We start from the raw sequence: 25,392 nt of genomic DNA, 5'->3' as shown, positions 1-25,392 counted from the left end.
GTCCATGAGCTCTCCTCTCCCTTTAATAAAGAATAAAAATCAAGGACTTTTGCTTATCCTGACTCTGGCTGATTTTAAAGTATCCAGAGTGTTAACACGGTCATCACATCAAGCCTCACTGTTTCTACTTGCATAACCTCTCATATACATCCCTTTGTCTCTACTGCCTTGGTCCTTACCATTTTGCCATGACTTCTGTAACAAAGACAATGATCTACCTATTGCAATTGCTTCCCTGCCTCAAGTTTTTCCCCACTCCAGTTCATCCTCTACTCAGCTGTCCAATTAATCTTCCTAAAGTGAAGGTCTATCTATATCACCTTGCCTCTTCCCTATTTAGTCATCTCCAGGGACTCCCTATGCTTTCAAACAAATTCTTCTTTTGGATTTTGAAGTCCTTAAACACCTGGTCCCTTCCTACTTTTCCATTATTTCTTATACTTTCCTTCATTCTATGATCCAGACTCATTAGCTGATTTACTTAAATATCTTGCACACAACATTACATCTCTTGATTTTGAATCTTTTTTATTGACCGTCTCCCAAATTTGGAATGCTCTTTGTCATCTCTACCTCTTGGTCTTTCCTGCTTTCTTTCAAGACTTGGCTCAAATCCCTCCATCTGTAAGAAGTCTTACCTCATCTTCTCTATTATTGCTGACTTCCCTCTGAGTTATTTTCCATTTAAACTGAATAGATCTGATCTCTACAAAGTTACTTACATGTTATTTCCCCAAAAAGAAATGAGTTCATCAAGGATAGGGATCATATCAAGGATGGACAGAAGCAGCAACACCCAAAGAAAGAATACTAGGAAATGAATGTAAACTGCTTGCATTTTTGTTCTCCCTCCCAGGTTATTTATACCTTCTACATCCAATTCTCCCTGAGCAACAAGAAAACTGTTCGGTTCTGCACACATATATTGGATCCAAAATCTACTGTAATCTATTTAACATGTATAGGACTGCTTGCCATCTTGGGGAGAGGGTGGAGGGAGGGAGGGGAAAAATCGGAACAGAAGTGAGTGCAAGGGATAATGTTGTAAAAAATTACCCTGGCATGGGTTCTGTCAATAAAAAGTTATTTAATAAAAAAAAAAAAAAAAAAAAAAAAGGATAGGGATCATAGGTCTGTTTTCTTATCTCCAGTCAATGCCTAGCACATTATAATCTTATTGACTAATTTTCCATAAGTCAAGAATATTTAGATATACTTGCATATAGTCTATACAATATACAAGCATATAGTGTAAATATATGCTAAATAAATTCAAGGTAATTTTGGAAGGGAGGGAAATGTGGGAATATTAGGAATCAGGGAAGGCTTCATAAAGAAAGTGGTACCTGAGTTGTATCATGAAAGAAATTAAGATTCTGAGGCAGAGGTGACAGAATGAATGAATAGTTAGTGTGAAAACACAGAGAAAGGACATAGACTTTTATATGTGAGGAAACAGCAAGAAGGCCAATTTAGCTGAATTGTATGAAATGGAGTGGGAAGGGGAGTAACATAGAATATAATGATGCTTGAAAGATAGGTTGGAACCAGATTATGAAGGACTCTGAAAGCCAGAGGAATTTATATTTGTTTATGAAGGCAATAGGGGGAGTTATTGGAATTTATTTGGCATAAGAATGAATTGCACTTCTGGAAAATCACATTAGAAGCAGTGGAGAATGAATTAGTTTTGTTTGTTTGTTTGTTTTGTTTTTTGCAATGAATCAGGTGAGAAATGATGAAGGCTGAAATTAAGGTTGTGTGAATGGGGAGAAGGATTTTGATGATATGGTGAACACAGAAAAGACAAGATTTGGAAACTGAATGTCTATGTAGAGTGAATGTGAGTGAGAAATCAAGAATAATGCCCAAGTTTTTAATCTAAGAGTCTAGAAAGATAGCCCTTTGACAAAAAGTTTGAAAGAAGAATGAATTTGAAGGGAAAGATTAAGACTTGTTTTTTGGACTCGAGTTCTAAATTGATATGGCATATCCAATTTGAAATGCTCAACAGGCAATTACTGATTCAATTTTGGAACTATAGAGAGCGTATATATATATATATATATATATATATACACACACACACACACACACACACACACACACACACATACACACACACACACACATATAGTTTATGCTATATTATCCAAGGGCTAGATACATACATATAGAAGTTACAAAGAGATGCAAAGAGATGATAATTAAACCAAGAGAGCTGATGAGGTAATCACAATTTGAGAGTACTAAAGATGCAGAATAAGACATTTTTTGAATGTGGCAAAATTATAATTTGTTTTGCTGGACTTTGAATATTTGTTATGAGGATTTTCTTTTTTTCAGAGAGATAATAAATGCCTGTAATAGATAACATTTAAATTTTAAATTGGAGCTATCTTCCAAGGCTCTTTTTTTACCTTCTTCTATTAACTCTTTATACTCTCTCACTTGGTGACTTCTCCCTTGTACTTAAATGGAATAGCTGGCCTAGTAGTGGCTCCTGGCCACAGAACAGGCTTCACTGTTACCTTCTTCTGCTACCTGATAAGCTTATTTTGTTAATATCTTGTAGAACTTGACCCTGACTAGTTTCATGGATTTTAAGACTGCATCATTACTACCATGGATACTTCAGTGGCTTTGATAGGTGGGGCTATGAACTGAGGACCTAGTAGGTAAGGTACCAAAACCAGGTCTCAGGATAGATTCTCTAGTTAATAAGAACAGCTAAAGAAAGGGCCAGTTCCTCTCATCAGATTTTATATTTGGTTACTTCTGTGTCACACGATGAACAAAATAGAGGACTACATATTTTCTTTAATTCTCATGACCTTTCGATATGAACAGACAATTCTCAGATGAAGAAATTGAAACTATTTCTAGTCATATGAAAAGATGCTCCAAGTCATTATTAATCAGAGAAATGCAAATTAAGTCAACTCTAAGATACCACTACATACCTGTCAGATTGGCTAAGATGACAGGAAAAAATAATGATGATTGTTGGAGGGGATGTGGGAAAACTGGGACATTGATGCATTGTTGGTGGAGTTGTGAACGAATCCAACCATTTTGGAGAGTAGTTTGGAACTGTGCTCAAAAAGTTATCAAACTGTGCATACCCTTTGATCCAGCAGTGTTACTACTGGGCTTATATCCCAAAGAGATCATAAAGAAGGGAAAGGGATCTGTATGTGCACGAATGTTTGTGGCAGCCCTCTTTGTAGTGGCCAGAAACTGGAAACTGAGTGGATGCCCATCAGTTGGAGAATGGCTGAATAAATTGTGGTATATGAATATTATGGAATATTATTGTTCTGTAAGAAATGAGCAACAGGATGATTTCAGAAAGCCCTGGAGAGACTTACACGAACTAATGCTGAGTGAAATGAGCAGGACCAGGAGATCATTATATACTTCAACAACAATACTATATGATGACCAGTTCTGATGGACCTGGCCATCCTTAGCAATGAGATCAACCAAATCATTTCCAATGGAGCAGTAATGAACTGAACCAGCTACGCCCAGAGAAAGAACTCTGGGTGATGACTAAAAACCATTACATTGAATTCCCAATCCCTATATTTATGTCCACCTGCATTTTTGATTTCCTTCACAAGCTAATTGTACAATATTTCAGAGTCTGATTCTTTTTGTACAGCAAAATAATGGTTTGATCATGTATACTTATTGTGTATCTAATTTATATTTTAATATATTTAACATCTACTGGTCATCCTGCTATTGGGGGAGGGGGTGGGAGGTAAGAGGTGAAAAATTGGAACAAGAGGTTTGGCAATTGTCAATGCTGTAAAGTTACCCATACATATAACATGTAAATGAAAGGCTATTAAATAAAAAAAAGAAAAGAAAAGAAAAAAATTCTCATGACCTTTCAAATTTTGCCAAAATAAAAATTATAAACATGAGGTAAACCAAGTTCAGCTGTCTCCAGGTTAAGATACATATAGCCTTAACAAGGTTAACAGATTGATGAATTAATATCAAAGAAGGCTAATTTCTAATCATTTAAATTCTCATTTATTACCTCCTCCACCAACCTCCATGTTTTGTAGGCCTGCACAATGGGCTTGTGCTCTGAGATTGAGAACATTCTTTACTGCTTCTGCTGCCTCAACTAGCATATTCTCACATCATTATTCTTTGACAACAACAAACTTTAATTTCCTGTCTACTCCTTCTCCTTGCAGTACTCCCATCCCCTTCCCCAACTCCATTCTCCAACCTCTCCAATGTGGCAGAGATATAGAAAAGTAGAATCTTGTTCAGTCTAGGATGACAGTGCTCTGTGTTAGATCAGAGAACTAAGGAACAGAGATAACCAGAGGGTGCCTGCATTTGGGTCCACTAGACTTGAAGAAAAGAGGCCTGATATCAGACAGAGATCAGTTCTATCTCCCCAGAAGTCATTTAGGAGACCAAAGCTGGTAAAAAGTTCCTCAATTTGGGAAGAGACTGAGCCACCTCTGAAGTTAAGCAATGTGGAAATCACCATCAATAGAGATGCAGTCAGAAAGGGAGTGAAAGGGGAATATAAAGGAAAAAAAAAGACTGAAATTACTGAAGATTTCAGGAAGAAGAAAGCTCCATTAAATACTTTGAGCACATATAAACTAAAAGGGAAGATATTAATAACAGAATAGAATATGCTTATGCCTCTAAATAAATGATCTAAATAAGTCCAAACATCTTTGAAAAAATATTGCAAGACTAAGGAAAATGAATTAATATCTAATGAGGTAGAGGACCTTTTGGATAGAGAAAAGCACATTTTATTTATTTATTTAAAAAAAAAGAAAAGCTTTTTTTTTTTTTTTTTTTGGCTAAGGCAATTGTAGTTAAGTGATCTTCCCAGGGCCATACTGCTAGTAAGTGTTGTGTCTCAGGTCCTCCTGAGTTCAGGGCTGGTGCTGTAACCACTGAGCCATGTAGCTGCCCCCAGGAAAGCATATTTTTAAAAAATTAAATATGCATATTTAATTTTTTTTAAAAGAAATTAAACATATAACCACACCAAGATGTTTCTGATGGTTCAAGAGAAGAAAAAGAAATTCAAAAGCAGATTTTAGAGCCTACATAGTAGAAATAATTGGCAGCACATACACAAAAAAGAGATCAATTGATTTGGAATGCAAACACATCAAGGTAAAAGACAATCTGGAAGAAGAGAAGCAACAAGCAACAACAGTAAATGAAAACATGATCTCCATTCAATCAAGATATATTAACTTCAAAAGAACACAATAAGTAAAAAACTCCACAAAATTCTCAAAACTATAAGAAATATAAGAACTATAATATAAGAATATAAGAAATATAAAATAACATGAAAACTTTCCAGAATTTCTGAACACAAGAAAATAAAGTACCAATTGAAAGAATCCAGAAATCATGATTGGAGGAAAATTTCTATGCTGCAAACTCTAAGCACATAGAAAATAACTTCTGTAGTCTCTTAGGTTGAAGAGGCCTATAGAAAAATGGGTGAAGTGGCAAAAAAAAAAGGGGGGGGGTTAGAACTAAGGTAAAGAAAAAGCAGTGGTGGGAAGGGCTACCACTGCAGAACATTCCCATGATGAACTGGGAGACATTCTATAATAGAAGATAAGAATGTTGCCATGTGGTAAAATCTTCAGTGATTTGAAGCTTGGAGAGATACCATTATCTCTGAGAGTGTTTGTTATGCCTTCATAAATAACACCTTGCCTTGGAGGAATCAGAGCTTCTGAGGAAGAAGTGTGGGAGGGCATGGACCCAGAGAGATTTATTTCATAGCAAATGAGGAAAAAATGGTCAAGGAGAGTTTAACAGGTGGTAATGAAGTATATAGTAATGAGGAACATGAGAAAATTTCCACCATGGAATATTATCATTTCTATCTCTTGCATGAATTAATTAAAAGTGAGTCACAACAGAAAAAAGAAGGGCAGCAGAAAAATCTGTAAGACAATAGCACAGAAACTTTTTAGTGCTAGGGAACTTTTTAGAAAAGGGAACTCAAAATAGGAACCTCAGATAATTTAATTCCATAATAAGCAGAGAGACTAAAGAAGGAATAAAGAGTAAGTATTAGAACCATGAATCAAGGGGTAAAAGTCTGAAGAGAGAAAAAGAAGAAAATTTTAAAAAGAAAATGAGAGAATAAAATGCTTTTTAGAAAAAAGGGGCAGAATATGAAAAAGCAACTAACAGAGTAAGAGAGAAAAAGGTTAAGTTATATAACTAGATGAAAACAAAAAGAAAAAGTACTAAATAAGTTTAACAAAAGTAAAAAAAAAAAAAAAAAAAACTAGGAAAATTGTGACAAATTGAGATGGGAGGGGAAGCCTATGGATGAATAAAAGAGAGTCTATGGTGATAGGGTTGCCTTAAAGTAGATTGAAGAAAATAACTGAAGAGAAAAAGTACTGTTTCTATACAGTAAGAGAAATAAGAAAAAACTCCTAATTCAGAATAAAGAAGATATAAATCTAATTGTCACTCACATTTGCATGTAAGTGAACTAAAAAAATGCAATGACAAATTGGATAAAAAATGAAAAAAATCCTAATCTACTGCTTATAGAAACAGCTAAAAACAAAAACATAGACGGCAGAGACAAGGGAAACAGAGACAGGAATTCAAGCAACTTTTTCCAACATTTCCTTCCAAATAACTTTAAAATGTTAAGTCAAATCAAATTCTGGAGAGGCATAACAGTAGCTGGAGCATTCAGCCGAGAGACAGTAAGGGTATTAGACAAATGAGCAGAAAAAAATCACAGAGGACCCTCTGCTGGCACTGGGTGCAGCTGGTGCTGATTTGGAACACTACTGCTCATATGAGGTTCTGGGTTGCAATTCCAGGATAGAAAAGACTTCTTGTGATTAGCCACAATGGAGCAGAGACCTTAGTTCCAATTTCAGGGGGAGAGCAGTCATAGTGATTTCTTACAACCAAGGAAGCAGGGGAACTGGTTACATTTCTAGGGAGCAGAGGAAAATCTATGATTGTTCACAAGATAATATAATCTGGGGAAAGGTAATAAATCACTTTAAAAACAAAAACATTTCAAACCATATGTTATCTCAATAGATGTGGAAAAAGACAAAGAATAACATTAACTAAAAACTCTTCGAAGTATCAGAATATAGAAACCTTTTTTTTAATATCATGGGGATACCCAAGACACTTTCCCAATAAACATGGTAGAAGATAACTGATGATCACTTTAGTTATGAAAATGCTAACAATAACAATATGACTAAAAAAGAAATTAAAGATGTAAAGAGATACAAAGAAGAGTTAAAATTATCTCTATAGGCTACAGCCTATAAAATAAACCTACAAAAACCCTAACAATTTTATATGATAATAAACATAATTTAAAGAGAATCCCATTCCAAATAATCACCAACTGCAAAAAATATATGTACAGGTTCAATTGGAAAGGACTTCCTAACGAAATTTTTAAAAAGCAAAACCTTAAATAGCTGGAGTTCAGTACTAATGGCTGGGTCATTCTAATATAATAATAATGACAGTACTACCAAAACTAATTTACAGTTTTAATACTATGCTAATCAAACTACTAAAGGAATACTTTACAGACTTAACCAAATTATAAAATTCTCTTAGAAAAATAAAAGATCTAGAATATAATAGCATGGAATAGCACTTCTAGCCTTCAAACTATATTATAAAGCATCAGTCATCAAAACTATTTGATATTGGTTAAAAAATAGAGAAGTGTAACAAACTAGATCAGGGACAATAAAAAAAAACAAGAGAACTCAATAACTCAGTATTTAATAAATCAGGACAAAAATAAATTTCTTATTAAAGTTACTATTTCATAAAAATTACTAGGAAAACTAGAAAGCATTCTGGTATATCAGATACACCAAATTATATTATATTCCATAATACATTCAGAGTAGATATGTGACTTAATGAACATAGCATTAAAAAGGTACTTAGATGAGTAGATCTAAGAGAACGTTGTACAAAGCAACAACAAGATTATGAGATGATCAACTGTGATTTCTCAGGTAGGGTTTGTTATCTAAGATATATAAATAACCAATCTATATGTAATATGACTTTTATAATATATATAAATTATTACATATACCTACTCATATATATGAGCTATTTTCAATAGATAAATTGTTAGAGGATGTGAACAGTTTTCAAAAGGATTACACACTATTTGCAACCATATGAAAGAATGCTCCAAATTATTAATTACATGCAGCAAATTGGCAAAGATGACATAAGATGGGAATGATTACTACCAGAGGGGTTGTATGAAGATAGCCACAGTAGTGAGTTTTTAGTGGAATTATAGATCAGTACGACCATGTTGGAAAGTAATTTGGAATTATGCAAATAAGGTGATTACAATGTTTATACCTTTTGACAGAGATTTCCACTAGCCTTTCACTCTTGGGAGTCACACTGATAAGAAGAAAATCTCCACAATGCACCAGATTCTTATAAATGTACTTTTTGTGGTAGGAAAGAATTAGAAATATAGTAGATGTCCATACAATAGAGAATGGCCAAAGTATGGTATGTAAACATAATAAAATATTATTGGGCTATATAAAAAATGACAAATGTGTTGAATACAGACAAATATGGAAAAGAAACATGATCTGATTTAGAGTGAAGTAAGCAGAATCAAGAAAATAATTACAACAATGTAAATGAAAAAATTAACTACAAAAGAATCAAAAATAACTTCTGGGCCACATGTATAATAAGATGGAAGACTATACATTTCCTTTGATCCTGATGACCTCCCATATTTCTTCAAAATAGAAATTATGGGCCAAAGACAAAGCAAATTCAATCATCTTCATGGTCTAGAATAGCTGGAATCCAAAAGAAGATAAACAAATATCCCATGAATTGATGGAAACAGATTTCCTTCCCAATTGATTGCCATACTCTTGGCAATAAGGCCGACCTAGCCAACCAAAGTATTTGTTTTAAGCAGGAAATTTTAAAAACTGATTTTGTTCTACTGGCAATTGGAAAAATATTTACTGATATAGAATAAAGTATAGTCAGCTTTGGCCACTGAAAAAGAGAATGAATGGCTCCCCCAGGAGATGAAAAGGAAGTAGGAGCAGAAAATAAACATTGTTTATACCAACATGCTCTTTGAGTTCAAGAAAATCACTACAATTTCTTGAACCATCTCATTGCTTTGAGGTAGAACCAAGTTTCCATTTGCTGAGTCCAGTAGGGACCTGTTTGGACTCTGTGGTATATCATATAGAAAACTGATATCAAATGTGTTTCCATCTGACTTTATGTTCAAAACTCATAGACTTGCAAGAAAATACAACCTCCAACCTCTGGCTTCCTCTTCCCTCTTTCCAGAAATATGGAGAACTGCTCTAGGCTACAGAAGATTAATTGGGCAACAAAGACAGACTTCTATGCTGCAAATGACCGCTATGGAGAGTGGAGTAAGAAGGAAAGGGGCAGAACACTTTGCTAAACCTGAACTCAATCAACTTACTCCTCAAGACTTGGAGACTCAAGCAATAGCAATTAATCCCATGGCACCAGTGTTCACTGAACTGGCATTGCAAAGTGAGCAGGATATGATACCATGGTGGTGGTGATGGAACATTACACTAAGCAAAAGCATAGCATTTATTTGGGTATAGTTCTATCCCTCCAAAAGTCACTTAGGACAGATATATAGACTGATGAACCATGAATTGGTCAGCATGGAAGGAGGCTAAGATACTTTGAGATTCAAGTCTCTGAGGAATCACCATCAAAAGTGAGCAATAATGGTGGAAGGAAGACTGAAACTACCAAAGGTCTCAGAATGAAGAAAACTCAAAGACCTTGAATATAACCAGAGAAATTAACTGGGAAAACATTAACAAAAGAAATATGGCCTCCAGATCTAGCATCATCAAATTCAAACGTCTATAAATACATACTGAAAAAAAAGGGAATTTGTGGAATTAACGAGAACATCAAACTACTGCATTCTGTTACTGTATGATTTAAAAGAGAAATGAGAATGAGAGCAGAATTTATGACCAGCACCCAACCAATAAGCTGGGAAAAAAAGCAAACAAATTCTGACCACAGAAAGTTACTGTGGTAACAAGGAAGAAAAGGAGGTATAAAAGCTCACTGAAGAAAATAATTCCTTAAAAATTAGAATTGAGCAAATGTTATTAGCTTTTTTCTTTATTATTGGTTATTAGATTTTAGAATGAGAGTAAAATATAAATTTTTTAAAATGCTTATTAAATTAAAAAAAGAAATAAAGACTTTCAGATTGCCATAGTAAAGTGAAAATTGCAATGAGTCACATAAATTTTGTTTTGCCATTTCATATAAAGTTATGTTTGTATTATATGTAGTCTATTAAATATGGAATAGCATTGTATCTAAAAAATGTATATATCTTGATTTAAAAACATTGTATAACTATAAAATGCTAACTTGCTGAATCTTCAGCTAGTGATAATCTTTTTCTGGTAGAGGGTCTTCTCTCTATGTTAATGACTACTGACTGATGGGGGGGGGTGGTTACTGAAGGTTGGGGTGGCCCTGGCAATTTCTTAAAATAAGACAAATGAAATTAAAGGTGTTCTCAAAGTTTCGACTCTTCCTTTCATTTGAACATTTAAAGGCCACTACAGAGTTATTAATTAGCCTCATTTCAATGCAGTTGAGAGAATAGAGAGGTCTAAGAAAGGGAAAGAAAGCAAGCTTGCCAATGAAACACTTAGAATGCATACAAATTTATTCATTAAATTGGCTACCTTTTATGGTCATGGTTTGTAGCACTTCAAAACAACAGTAGCAAAAAAATAGTGGCATTAAAAATCAGTCACAGATCACTATAACAGATATAATAATGATGAAAACATTTGAAATATTGTGAAAATTATCAAAATGTGACACAGAGGCACAATCTGACCACATGAAATTAGAAAAATAGTGCTGAAAGACATGTCTGATGTAAAGTCACCATAACCTTCAATCTGTACAAAAGTAATATTTATGACATGCAATAAAATAAAAAAAAGCAATGAAATAAGTTATATTTATATATAATCAAATAGAGATGCATATTTATATCTATATACTTATATAGATATAGATTTACACATTTACACATGTAACAGCACTATTCAATATTCCCTAGTAGAACAAACCATTTTGCAAACTATTTACAACCACATGAAAAATGCTCAAAATTATTAATAATAAGAGAAATGAAGATCAAAACAACCCTGGGGTTTCACCTTACATCTTGCAAATTGGCAAAAATGATGAAAATAGCAAGTCAATGTTCAAATGGTTGTGGAATGTTATACATACATTGTTGGCAGAGCTGTGAGAAAGCATAACTATTTTGGAAAGCCATTTGGAATTATGTAAATAAAGTGACTTAAAATGATTGTACTATTGAACCAGACAATTTATTACTAGGTTTATATTCCAAGGAAGTTATTAGTAAGAAGAAAGTCCCCTTATATGCCAAAATATTTATAGTACTTTTTTTTGTGATAGCTAAGAATTGGAAATAAAGTAAATGTCCAATGTTCTGGGAATAGCTGAACAAATTATGGTATGTTTGTTTAATATAATTTTACTGTGCTGTGAGAAAGTATATATATGATAAATACAAAGAAGCATGGAAAGATCTATATAGATTGATACATGGATTGATGAAGTAAACAGATCCAAGAGAACAGCATACACAAGAACTACAGCAACACAAATTCAAAGAATAACCAAACACACACAAATCAAAAGTGAATGTATCAAAATTATAAAGATCAATCATGCCTGAACTGAAGGGATATGAGAAGACATTCCCAAACCACTTTTTCATGGATGTAGGAAGTTTACAGGTGTTACATATTGTTAGGATTCTTATAAGGTACTCAGAATTGATAGAGACAATAGTTATCTAATTTAGTATGGTTCAGTATGATTCACTTATACTATGGGCCAGAACTTGAAACAAGGTGCTAAGTCACTGGAAATGATAGAGACAATGCTTATGTACTTGGTTCACACCTTTGGGAGAGTTCACACATTGGTTCACACATTGGAGTTCACATCTTTAGAGAACATATATAAGCTAGGAGCCTCAACTAGGAGAGACTTCGGGAGATTCACAAGTCAGAAGCCCACAATCCCACTCTCAGAGGAGAAGTCAAGATCCATTCCAACTTCCACCTTTGTGCTGACTGGAGGCTTTGGATTCGGAGAGAGCTAGAGACTGAAGCTGGCAGAGGCAAAGGACTAGCAACAGGAGCTCTTGGAACCAAGGAGAGAGACAGACCTCTAAGAAAACTAACAGCTATTTTGGAAGAGACATTGAACTTTTAAATCCTGACTGCATTTGAGGTGATTATTGAACTGAACTGAAATGAAGGCTGCTTCCAGAAACTCCCCAAGAAACCTGCTCTCAGAGAACGATTATATTTTAGAGAAGAGAATATTACAGACTTAATTTTACAAGGAGATATTATGGGCTAGAACTTGAAACAAGGTACTAAGTAGAATTGAGGAGAGAATGGTTAAATCTATTTAGCATTGATTTAATCCTACAACAAATAATGGTTTCCTAGTGATATAATGATTGGTGTATACTCAGTGTGGAGCATATAAGCAAGAAGCTCTCAGGGCCAGAAGGTCAAGTGCACTAGAAGCTCTTGGAGCCTCAGCCAGGATTCAGTTGGGGAGATTCAGAAGCCAGAGAAGGCAGGTGGCAGCTTAAGCTCTTGGAACCAAGGAGAGAGCTAGGACTCTAAGAAAGCTAACTGGGCCCCAGGGAAAGAGACAAGACTTGGAAAGAACTGCTTTATTTTATGTTTTCTTAATAAGAATCCTTATGCCTTATACTTGGGACTTTTTTCTTTTTTGTTTTTTTGACCCAAACTGAAAATTCATGGGATAGGGGATTCCTAATAAGGACCAATGCAAATCAATCTTAAGAGAGCTGCTGGAAGACAGTAGAAAGTTAAGTAACTTACTCCAATTCAACTAATCATTATGTGTCAGGTCCTTCTTACTCTAAGACCAGATTTCTATTGATTGGACCCTGAAGGTTTTTTTGTGGATAATTATCAAGATATTATGAACCAATGTGAACAAAGTCACAGTTTCACTTTTAAAAGGAGGGTACCTTGGAAGGTGTAGTCTGTAGTAGTTCCTTTCTTGAATCTGAGTCATATATATGAATAGGGGGACAATAGAGTGGAGAATCATCCTATAAAGGAGATACAAAGAGCAGGAATTAAAATCTGAAATAAGAAATTAACATTGAGGGGAGAGGGTTTGGGGAAGATGGTGGAGTAGGTCAGAAAATTCCAAGATCTCTAGATTTCTCTCACAAACAAAACAAAGCTGCCCCCCAAAAATTAATGGAAGAATTAAAAAAAGATGCAATTGTGGTTAAGTAGATCATAGCTTAACACAATAAGTGTTAAGTAGCTGAAGTCATATTTTAACTCAGATCCTCCTGACTCCAGGGCTCTGTTCTATCTACTGTGCTATCTAGCTGTTATCTCAAAAAAAAAAAAAAAAAAAAAAAAAAAAAGATTTTAAAAATCAAAAGAGATCAAAGAAAAACTAAAACTAAACTAAAATAAAAAAACTGATGGGTCAGAATCCAGGACCTACTCAAAACTGCTTATTTAGCTAAGGAATGTGGAGCAATAAAACCTAAAAGACATTCTGACTCCTTCCTTATCTCTTTTACAATTTACAGTCGTATAAGCTTACCAAATGAAGCCCCAAAATTTCAATATAACTGTAGAGACCCACAGTGGGAGAACTCTGGGTGAGATATAAGATCCTTCAGCCCAGAGGGAACTTGATGACAATGTCTGGTTCAGCTCTCATCTCCTCTTGGGGGTGTCTCAGTCTTCCTGTCAGGGGGCATGACAAACTGTGTTCTACTTGAAGCAAAGATACTTGTAGTAAAGAGGCATCTACATAATAATAGCAAGGTGCTTATAGTTAGTTAGCACATGCACAGTGGGTTGTAGTGATGTAATTGTGGTATAGTTAGTACATGCTCAGTGTTGCTGTAGTGATGCAATTGTACTAAGGTTTTTAAGGCTGAGAGAATTTGAAATAAATGGACTCCATATTTGACCATCCATATGGGTTCTCTAAGACCAAGGACTTGGCCTGGTACTGAGATCTTCCAAAGAGCTAGTCTGGACACTACAGATAACAAACTTCATCTAATTGCTAGACTCTCTTAGAATTTAGTCTATCAAACGATGTCATAAACTCTTTTTCTTTGAATTTTTTCAAACTATGAACCATGAATCTCACACAATTCATTTTGGTGCACAAAACTCAGGAAATCTCTTTGGAGGAGCTGGATTCATACAAGGTAGGAATTTTCCTTTGAACTCCACAGCTGGCTCTGCAGAAGGCCCAAGACTTCTGACATTAATGTGGGTCCCCCAGGTCTTGGGTAACCAGATGAGACAAGTTCTGACCCAGTCAAATGGGCTTTTAGAAGGGAACACTTTTCAACTAGGAACTCACTCTCTCATATTTTCCTTGTGTGGGATGGGCTGCTAAACCCTCTTATCCAAATTAATTACTCAGAGGCTTCTTTAGATATAAACAGAAAGCATTTATTCAATTCTTACAAGGAGAGGTCTAAGCACACCAAGTGAGCAGCCCACCATTGTGTGTGGCACATGGTAGAAAACAGATTGAATTATATATAGCAAAAAGACTTGGGGTTATTGGATGGATTGAAAAGGAAGTAACCATTGACCAATCATCAGCAACACTGTCTACTTCCTGTGGGTCAGTAACTTCCTAAAGCTTAGACCTAAGGTCTGATTTTTTCTGCCCTATAGCAATCTGAGAATGGGGATCATGTGACTTCCTGAAATTTAGGCCCAAGGTCTGATATACTACAGACTATTACAACTTTTTGAGAAATCTTTACTTGGTCCCATTCATCTTCATTCTTTGGGATGCTGAAGGATAGGAGATGGGTCATGGGATCTGGGGCAAGGTATTTTCCTTCTTAAGGACTTGCCCTTAGGATGTCACCTCAGATACTGAGAATTATTTGGTAAAAGGGAACTCAAAGAAAAAACACCTCATCTTCCTTTGCAAAACTGTTTGGTCCCAGAAAAATACCAGAGACCAGGAAAAAAAAAAAAAAACAACAGCCTGAGAAAGGCTCTCTAAATTATAATACCATCTTGCAATTAAATTCATTTTGCAGTAGGGAAATTGGGGAGAGGTCTAGCTTTTTCTCTCTCAAGATCCTTCCTTTTGTGGTTCTTGTGAATTGCTTGTAGCTAGCCCGTTTTTTCCAGCCTATTGAGAGGAAGAAACCTGAAGACTTTGGATGACTTTGTGTTGTAGATGAAAACCCAGATCTCAAAGTTCCCCCCTCACTGTGAATCTCCTAGTTATTCAGATAGGTGATTTTTCCCCTTAAGAGCTTCCTTAGGCCATTGGGACAATTTCAGAAGGAGGGAGCTCAAGTAAGTGTCTGATTTCAGTATAATGTGTCCTGCTTTCTAGAGCCACCAAGTTGGGGTGATTAAAATATTGAATCCTGCTTTCTAGAGCCCCCAAGTTGGGGTGACAAAATGTACTGTTTCTTTCTAGATCCCCACACCAGAGTAATTAAAATATCCTGCTTTCTAGAGTCCCCAAGTTGGGGTGACAAAATCTACCATTGCTTTCTAGAGCTCCCATGCCAGGGTGATTAAAATATACCTTCCTAGTGGAGAAGTAATGAGGCAGGACTACTGAGGATGGTGGAAAAATGGAGTCCATTTATTTCAAGGACGTTCCCTGTTTTACAATGTAAGAAAAATAACACTGAGCCCATAGGATCACATAAACAACTTGCTATTGTATGTAATTTGCCACCTGGTATCATTCTTCCACCTGGTATCACTCTGCTTCAATCACAACACAGGTTGTCACTGCCCCCTGACTTCTCAGGAAGGCCGAGAGCCCTTGGGGAGATGGGGAGCCAAACCAGACATTGTCAGCAGGTTCCTTCTAGGCTGAAGAGTCTTATACCTCACCCAGAATTTCCTCACTGACTATGACCCTCTACACAGTACATCTTGAAGGATCAGAATAAGCCTATCAATTAAGTATTTTAATTGCATTTGTTTTTGTCATTTTGTCTGTCTAAGCCTTTGCATTTGGAGAATGTCATGTTTATGCTGTGAACAAGATTCTGTTACCTTTAAGATTTTAAATGCCAGAATTCAGGCCACCTCTAATGGTCTTGTGATGAAGAGAGCCAACATCCCTAACTCCCACCTTAAAAGGGAAAAAAGTCTAAACTTGTATTCCTGGAGACCCAGCACTGGCCAAGTTAGGTTTAGAGAAATAAAATTAATTAAAATTTCAGAACTGCTAAAAACATTTTACCATATTCTGGAGGTTTTGAAATTAATTGTTAAGAGGGACTTAATCTAAGATACTACTCTGTAGAATTTATTTTAAGAAAAAAGGATTGAATCTTATAAAAAGGTTTTGAAAGCAAGTAAAAGCAAGTAGGAGAAGTATTAGATCAGAACAAGAAAGAAAAATGTAAAGGAAACAGTGTGGATAGGGGATTTAAGAGATTAGGAACTGCTAGAAGGAGAAAAAACAGTTTCACCAAAACCTCCAACAGCAAGATGGCAAAGAGTATTCAAGACACTGCCTGAACTCTTCACAATTTCCCTCCGAATCAACACTAGATCAAGTCTCTGAACAGATTTTGGAGTGACAGAATTCACAAACATTCAGTATAATAATTTTCCAGCTTAAGATATCTTGGAAAGAATTTAGGAAAGATCTATCTTAATTAGGCAGTGGGAAACACAGCCCAGCAGAGGTGCAGCTTGGGAAAGTCTGATGCTGGGGGTCTGACGGGAAATCTAGAGGGAAGGTCTTAGTCAAAATAAGGCAGCACTGGTTACTCTATCCTGATTCAGAAAGCCAGATCAGCAAATCAGCTGTGAGACCTCTAACATAACTAAGGAAAGTAAATTGTGAGCCCCTGATTCCTAGCATAACAGGCAGGACTTGGCCAGGTCACTCAGTGTAGTGGGAAAGCTTTCAGCATTGGCCCTAATGCAGTTGGTGAGAAACTCCTGGCATCCTGAAGAGAAAGTTCAGGACAATCTCCCCTGTGCCCTAAGAATAAACCTCAACCTTTAAAATTGAGTAAAAATAGAAAAAAAAAGCTCTGACCAAAGGGAGCTACTATGGAAACAAGGAAAATCAGAACACAAACCAGAAGAGGACAACAAAGGCAAAATACCTGCAGATGAAGCCTCATTGGGGGACATGATATGGCCTCCAGTTCAAAAGGCTCTCTTGGAAAAATTCAGAAAGGATCTTAAAAGAGAGATAGAAGAAAAATGGGGAAGAGAAATGAGAGCATTTCAGGAAAAGTTATGTAAGTTTGGAAATCTTGGAAAAGAAGCACAGAAATTGACTGAAGAAAACAACTCATTAAATATAAATTTGATGAAATGGAGAAAAAAATCCACACCAAAGAAAAGAACTTAAAAATAGAATTGAAATTCTATTTTCTATTCTATTGAAATAGAAAAAAAATTCACTGATAAAATAACTTCTATAAAAGTACAACTGGACAAATGAAAAAGGAGGTAAAAGAGCTAACTGAAGAAAATAATTTGCTAAAAATTAGAATTGAACAAATAGAAATTAATTCAATTAAATGAGAATTCAAGAATCAGTCAAACAAAATAAAAAAAAAAAGAAAACGTAAAATACCTCACTGGAAAAACAACTGACCTGGAAACGAGATCCAGGAATATTGTAGCTAAATTACAGAATTATCAGATCAAGGAGAAAATTCTGCAAGCAGCCAGAAAGAAATAATTCAAATATTGAGGAATCACAATCAGGATTACTCAAGACCTAGCAACTTCCATATTAAAGTTTTGGAGGATCTGCATATGATATGACAAATCAACTATGCAGCAAGATTAAGAATTATCTTTCACAACTGGGCATTGACCCACACTTAACACCATACACCAAGATAAGGTCAATATGGGTTCATGATTTAGGCATAAAGAATGAGAAATTTAAAAAAGAATTATCTTTCAGGGGAAAAGATGAACATTCAATGAAATAGGTGAATTTCAATAATTTTTGATGAAAAGACTGAAGATGAATAGAAGATCTTATCTCCAAATACTGACTGAAAAAAAAATTAAGTTTTTTCAAGGTTAAAATGTTTACAATCCCTATGTAGGAAGAAGATATGTGTAACTCTTTAGAATTGTATCTTTTTCAGGGCAGTTAGAAAAGGTATACTTAGAAATGAGCAGAACCAAGAGATCATTATATACGTCAACAATGATACTGTATGAAGATGTATTTCTTTGGATTGGAAGTGGATTTCTTTGACAAAGAGACCTAATTCAGTTTCAATTGATCAATGATGGACAGAAGCAGCTACACCCAAAGAAAAAACACTGGGAAATGAATGTAAACTGTTTGCATTTTTGTTTTTCTTCCCACGTTATTTCTACCTTCTGAATCCAATTCTCCCTGTGCAACAAGAAAACTGTTTGGATCTGCACACATATATTGTATCTAGGATATACTAGGACATATTCAACATATATAGGACTGCTTGCCATCTAGGGGAGGGGGTGGAGGGTGGGAGGGAAAAATCGGAACAGAAGTGAGTGCATAATGTTGTAAAAAAATTACCCTGGCATGGATTCTGTCAATAAAAAGTTACTACAATAATAATAATAAAAAATAATTAAAAAAAAAAGAAAAGGTATACTTAAAGGGTATAGTTTTAAGTTGACTTTAATGTGATGATATAAAAAAGAAATTGGGGTGGAAAAGGGATTATACTGAGAGAAGATGAAAGGGGGAAAAGGGAGCGGCATGAGCTTTGTATGAACCTTAATCTCATCAGATTCGGCTCAAAGAGAAAATAACATATGTAAATAGTTTGGTATAGAAATTTATCTCACCTTTAGGATAGTAGGAGAGGAAAGGGAAAAAAAGAAATAAAGGAGGCTAATAGAAGGAAGGACAGAGATTGAGAGAGGTAGTCATCATAAGTGATATATCCTTAGGAGTATGTGTTTTATTCCTATTCATTTTTGTGATAGGTTATGTTACATATGAATTGTAAAAATTGTTTTTTTCCCCCCTAACTCAAAAGGAAAACTTGGGGAAACCCAAGCTCTCCTCTAAGAACTCCAAGAAAAGAAAATATTACTCAATAAATATTCCCTGATAAGTAGGAAAGGGTAAAAAGAAAGACAAAACTATAGTTTTGAGAAAAACTTGGGAAAAATAGGATAGCAGGAAATATAGAGTTCGCAATCATAACTGTGAATATTAATAGGATGAACTATCCCATAAAATGGAAGTGGATAGCAAACATGATTAAAAGCCGGAATCCTCCAATATGTTGTTTATAAGAAATATATTTGATGGGTTCATGACCTAGGCATAAAGAATGAAATTATTAATAAATTAGAGGAACATAGGATAGTTTACCTCTCAGACCTGTGGAAGGGGAAGGTCTTTATGACCAAAGCAGAACTAGAGATCATTACTGATCACAAAAATAGAAAATTTCGATTATACCAAACTGAAAAGTTTTTGTACAAACAAAACTAATGCAGACAAGATTAGAAGGGAAGCAATAAACTGGGAAAATATTTTTACAGTCAAAGGTTCTGATAAAGGCCTCATTTCCAAAATATATAGAGAATTAACTCTAATTTATAAAAAATCAAGCCATTCTCCAATTGAAAAATGGTCAAAGGATATGAACAGACAATTCTCAGATGAAGAAATTGAAACTATTTCTAGTCATATGAAAAGATGCTCCAAGTCATTATTAATCAGAGAAATGCAAATTAAGACAACTCTAAGATACCACTACACACCTGTCAGATTGGCTAAGATGACAGGAAAAAATAATGATGATTGTTGGAGGGGATGTGGGAAAACTGGGACATTGATTCATTGTTGGTGGAGTTGTGAATGAATCCAACCATTTTGAGAGTAGTTTGGAACTATGCTCAAAAAGTTATCCAACTGTGCATACCCTTTTGATCCAGCAGTGTTACTACTGGGATTATATCCCAAAGAGATTATAAAGAAGGGAAAGGGACCTGTATGTGCACGAATGTTTGTGGCAGCCCTTTTGTAGTGGCTAGAAACTGAAACTGAATGGATGTCCATCAGTTGGAGAATGGCTGAATAAATTGTGGTATATGAAAATTATGGAATATTACTGTTCTGTAAGAAATGACCAACAGGATGATCTCAGAAAGGCCTGGAGAGACTTACACGAACTGATGCTGAGTGAAATGAGCAGGACCAGGAGATCATTATATACTTCAACAACAATACTAGATGATGACCAGTTCTGATGGACCAGGCCATCCTCAGCAACGAGATCAACCAAATCATTTCTAATGGAGCAGTAATGAACTGAACTAGCTATACCCAGAAAAAGAACTCTGGGAGATGACTAAAAACCATTACATTGAATTCCCAATCCCTATATTTATGCACACCTGCATTTTTGATTTCCTTCACAAGCTAACTGTACAATAATTCAGAGTCTGATTCTTTTTGTACAGCAAAATAATGTTTTGGTCATGTATACTTATTGTGTATCTAAGTTATATTTTAATATATTTAACATCTACTGGTCATCCTGCCATTTAGGGAGGGGGTAAGAGGTGAAAAATTGGAACAAGAGGTTTGGCAATTGTTAATGCTGTAAAGTTACCCATGTATATATCCTGTAAATAAAAGGCTATTAAATTAAAAAAAAAAAAAAAAAAAAAAAAAAAAAGAAAAGAAATATATTTGAAGCAGAGAGATACATGCAGAGTAAAGGTAAAAGACTGGAGCAGAATCTATTATGCATCAGCTGAAGTAAAGAAAAGCAGGATAGTAATTCTGATCTCGGATAAAACAAAAGCAAAAAATAGATCTAATTAAAAAAGATAAGGAAGGAAACTGCATCTTGCTAAAGGGTAACCCCCTGTTTGCTAGATTTGTTTCCTCTAGGATCCAGTCAATTCACCTTAAAGAATGTCAACACTACAACATTCATTGGATGCTACTTAAGCCAGCTTCTGGACTCTTGAGCTCATCATCCTTTTGAATGGAACCCTCCTTGTGAGGCAGACTCAGCTCTTTCAGCTTGAACCAGCCATAACTCCAGTGGAAGACTGAGATCTTTGGCCTTTGTCCCCAGAATTTCTTCTCCCCAAAAGACAGAAAGTAGGGACATGATGGCTCAGAGTCTAGATCTATTCAAAACTGCCTATCTAGCTAAGGAAAGTGGAGCAACAAAACCATCCAGACATCCAGATTCCTTAACTCTTTTTTACAATTTACAAACTTGTAGACTGAAGCCCCAAATTTCAGTATAAAAAGCTCTCTCAAATTTCCTCTAATTGCTAGACTCCCTTAAAGTTTAGTCCATCAGTTGTGGCATAAACACTTTTCTGATTATAAAAGAATCTTTTTGAATTCTTTGAAACTATAAACTATGCCTTTCGGACACTTCAAAACCAATCCAAGAAAAACAAGAAGATTATGAAAAGAAAGTTAAGCAAATAGAAAAGGAGGTCCAGTCTTAAGAAAATGACTTTCTGAAAATTAGAATTGCACAAGGGGAAGCCAATGAGATTATAAGAGATCAAGAAACAATAAAACAAAATAGAAAGAATGAAAAATAGAAGAAAATGTGAGACATCTCATAAGAAAAACAGCAGATCTGGAGAACAGATCAAGAAGAGAAAACATAAGAATAATTGGATTACCTGAAAGCTATGACCAAAACAAACCCCCCAAAACAAAAAACCCAATACAAGAAATAATTAAAGAAAATTGTCCCAAAGTGATAGAACAAGAAGGAAAAGTAGAAATAGAAAAAATCCACTGATCACTATCTGAAGAAGTCAAAGTTTAAAAAGAATCAATCAAGAAAGAAATTTATATTATATTGTTTTAGATGTATGTGTATATACATACATATATATGTATGTATGTGAATATATATATACACATATATTTATATATAAATATGTCCATGCTTAACTGTTGCTTGCTTGGGAGAGTTGGAGGTGGGGAAGAAAGGGGAAAAAAGAATAAAGTAAAAAGTGCACAGCAGAGAACAAAAGAAAACCTACAAAGAAACAAAGATGGATAGTTTTGAATATAATATCTTCTATTATTATATATACTTTCTTGAAATAAAAATTTTATTTTTACATATTTTGAATATTCCCTTATCGTCTACTGTGCACATGACAATGTTTTTTCTTTTCTTCTTTTTCCATTTTGTATTTAAGTTTTAAATTTTAAAATCCATTTAAAAAATTAACACAGAAGTTAATTCACAGTGGAGATTAATACATGAACTCTACTAATGATAGTATTTTAATTTACAAATCCAGTATTTTATTAGCTAGGGAGCCTTCCTATGTACAAATGCCATCTCTACTTGTTTGTATCTCTTCCGGTCTTCCATACCCATAATCAGAGTAGGAAAATATGAAAATAACTAATTCCTTTAAGTAAATTCAAGTATTTCAACCCAGATGAATTCTAAGACTTTAAAACAACTTACAGATTTAACTGCAGAAACAAAGTTGATAATTTTTCAGAAATCATGAAGAATAGGAGAAATATTGGATAAGAAATTGTAAAGGTCAGGAACTTTGGAGAAATATACTTAAGGCTCAGTATGATTGATTTAAACAAAGTGTTAACTCAGTGGAATTGATAATACAATGGTCATCTAGTTTAGCATGTGAATTCTCTAGTTCAATATGACTGATTTAATCTTACAACAAATAATGGTTCCTTAGTGATATAATGATTGGTTTATACTCAGTATACTGTAATGATGTAATTGTAATAGAGCATATAAACGGGACAAACTCAGCCAGAGAGAGACTTCCAGAGACCATTGTGGTGGCTCTCCTGCTTCCTCCACTGAAACCAAGACCCAGGAGGGCCTCCAGGAACCCCAGGTGAAGGAGACAGACTGTGAAGGAGACAATAAAGACTTTTGGACTTTATCCATGGCTATTCTCTGGTGATTATTCTGCTGAAATGAAGGCTGGTTCCAAGACCTCCAGAAAGCTAGCCAGAACCTTACATTTTGGTGGACTAAGGACCTACATCTGTTACCCAGAATTAGGGTGAGTACAAAAATAGACAAGCAGGAAACTTTGTAAAGGGCTAAACTAGTTTCAACTGAAATGGGGCAATTGCTTAGAAAACAGCCTTCCCCACCCCAAGGGAAGTGTGTAGAATGCATAGTTAACCTAATAAAATTGATTGTAACTTGTGAGCAGATCATTGGATTTTAGAAACATTATAGTATATGTCCCCTTGGTTCTCAAAGGAAGAATTAGAGCCAGACTAGTGGAAACTAGCAGGACAGCAATTAATTATTACAATGGTAATGGTCCTGATTCAATTCCTAAAGAAACATTCTCTCTATATAACTTAATATAATTGACTTTAAGGAATTACGTAAGTTTTAGAATTAGGAAAAAGGAGAAAAAGCAGGAGGGGGATACTGATAAAATAGCTGAAAAACATGAATTTGATAAGAAAGGCATTAAGTAAAATGCTGATGAAATTAAGGAATGTGGTGCTTCATAGCAGGAGCCATTAGGGCTTTCCCTATCCCCTGATCTACCCCCCCTCAATTAACCCTTCATGAGTGAAGGGAGAAGGAGGAAGGGGAGGGGCAGTGACATCATCAGCACCATCCATGCAGGAGCTTTATCCACCTTCTGTGACAAGATTACAAAAGACACTAGTTAAGGCTAAAAAAGGACAAGATATATCTGATTTAAGAATAGAAGCATACCCTGTTATTCAAGAGTTTAACTCTTCAGGTCAAGAAAGGAGAAGATACACTCCTTTTGATCTGGAAATTATCAAAGATCTGAAAAAGAGTTGCACTCTTTATGGGGCTACATCATCTTATGTTAAGATGGTTAGAGAATTTGGCTTATGAAATTTTAAGCCCTGGTGATTGGGAATCTATAGCAAAGATATGTTTAGAACCTGGACAAAACTTGTTGTGACTTTCGGAGTATAGTGAACTATGTAGAATAGAAGACCAACAAAATAGATAAACTAGAGTTAATATATCAGTCACCTCTGATCAACTAGCAGGTATAGGTCATTATGCAGACACTTTAGCACAGATTAATTGATAACATATGAGCAAATTGATACTGCTGCTATCAAAGCACAGGGCACCCTCCCAAGAAGACAAGATAGAGAAGAAGCCTTCACGAAAATAGAGCAAGGTCCAAATGAACTCCTTGCTAATTTTATGGGGCCATCTGCAGACAGTTGTCATATGAACTATTGGTGAAAATGCAGCAACAGGAATAATGATTAAAAAAAAAACTTGTTAGAGAAAATGCTAATGATTTGTCGAAGAATTATACTAGGACTACACAAGGATGCTCTTTTAGAGGAGATCATAAGATGCTGTGCCACAGTGGGCACAAATGCCTTTAATGCCCAGGGTATGATGCAGAACATGGGAAGACAGGGTCCCTTTTGGCAAGGGATTTCCAGAGAGACTCATCAATGTTTTCAATGTGGTAAAGTAGGGCATCTGAAAGCTCAATGTTGGCATAGAGATAGAGTGAGAAGTCAGGGTGAGAGAACAAGACCCAAAACCCCATGTCCAAAATGCAACAGGCCCTCAGAATATAGATTGAGGCCCAGTTTCAGGGACTTAGGCAAAAATCAGGTGGGGCATGATGGCAGCCACGGTTACACCCAGAGAGTCTTTAGAAGTTCAATATTAACCTATGATCAATCAGCCAAAAAGCAATCTGATGGAAGAAAGGGATTATATGATCTATCAGCCAAGAAGCAATCAGATGGGAAAAAGGGATTGCAATTAAGTAAAATATAGTTGTATGCAGCTGGGACTACTGAGAGAAGTGAAATCTGTCCCTGTCCAGCCTATGGATCCTTTTCCTTCAGGCACAGTAGTCTTGACCATTTCCCCTCTAAGAGTGCTTACAAAACAGTGTTTATCCATACACTGATTTGGGAAACTGGGGAATGTGTAGCTAATATCCCAGTCACTACCACAGGTAGACAATATATGACTTATCACCCAGGAGAAGTAGTAGTATCAGGTTTACTGATACAGACTCCTAATAGTCAATCTGGTGATAGTTGTCCAGATTTTGATTCCCAGCAACAGAATCCAAGAATATTCTCTTCTGCAGCCATTACAGCTGACCATCCTATGCTCTATCTATGTAAAGGGCATACCACTGAAAGGGTTGGTAGACACAG

At 35.3% G+C, this 25,392-nt stretch overlaps 1 protein-coding gene across 10 annotated transcripts in view; it reads right to left on the bottom strand.

The window, feature by feature from the left end:
* The window catches only part of SLC26A8 (solute carrier family 26 member 8), a 210,295-nt gene that overhangs the window by 71,520 nt on the left and 113,383 nt on the right, over positions 1–25,392 (bottom strand). For 8 of the 10 annotated variants that reach the window (XM_031964989.1, XM_031964981.1, XM_031964984.1 and 5 more), the window contains one exon: positions 13,196–13,279. The exons of the other annotated variants lie outside the window; for them this stretch is intronic. In XM_031964989.1, coding sequence (XP_031820849.1) covers positions 13,196–13,279 — 84 coding nt within the window. The remainder of the gene's footprint in view (positions 1–13,195; positions 13,280–25,392) is intronic. 10 annotated transcript variants of the gene reach the window in all.

This window comes from Sarcophilus harrisii, chromosome 4 (genome assembly GCF_902635505.1).
Source record: "Sarcophilus harrisii chromosome 4, mSarHar1.11, whole genome shotgun sequence".
Classification (NCBI taxonomy): domain Eukaryota; kingdom Metazoa; phylum Chordata; class Mammalia; order Dasyuromorphia; family Dasyuridae; genus Sarcophilus; species Sarcophilus harrisii.
This window is presented reverse-complemented; position numbering and strand designations above follow the sequence as displayed.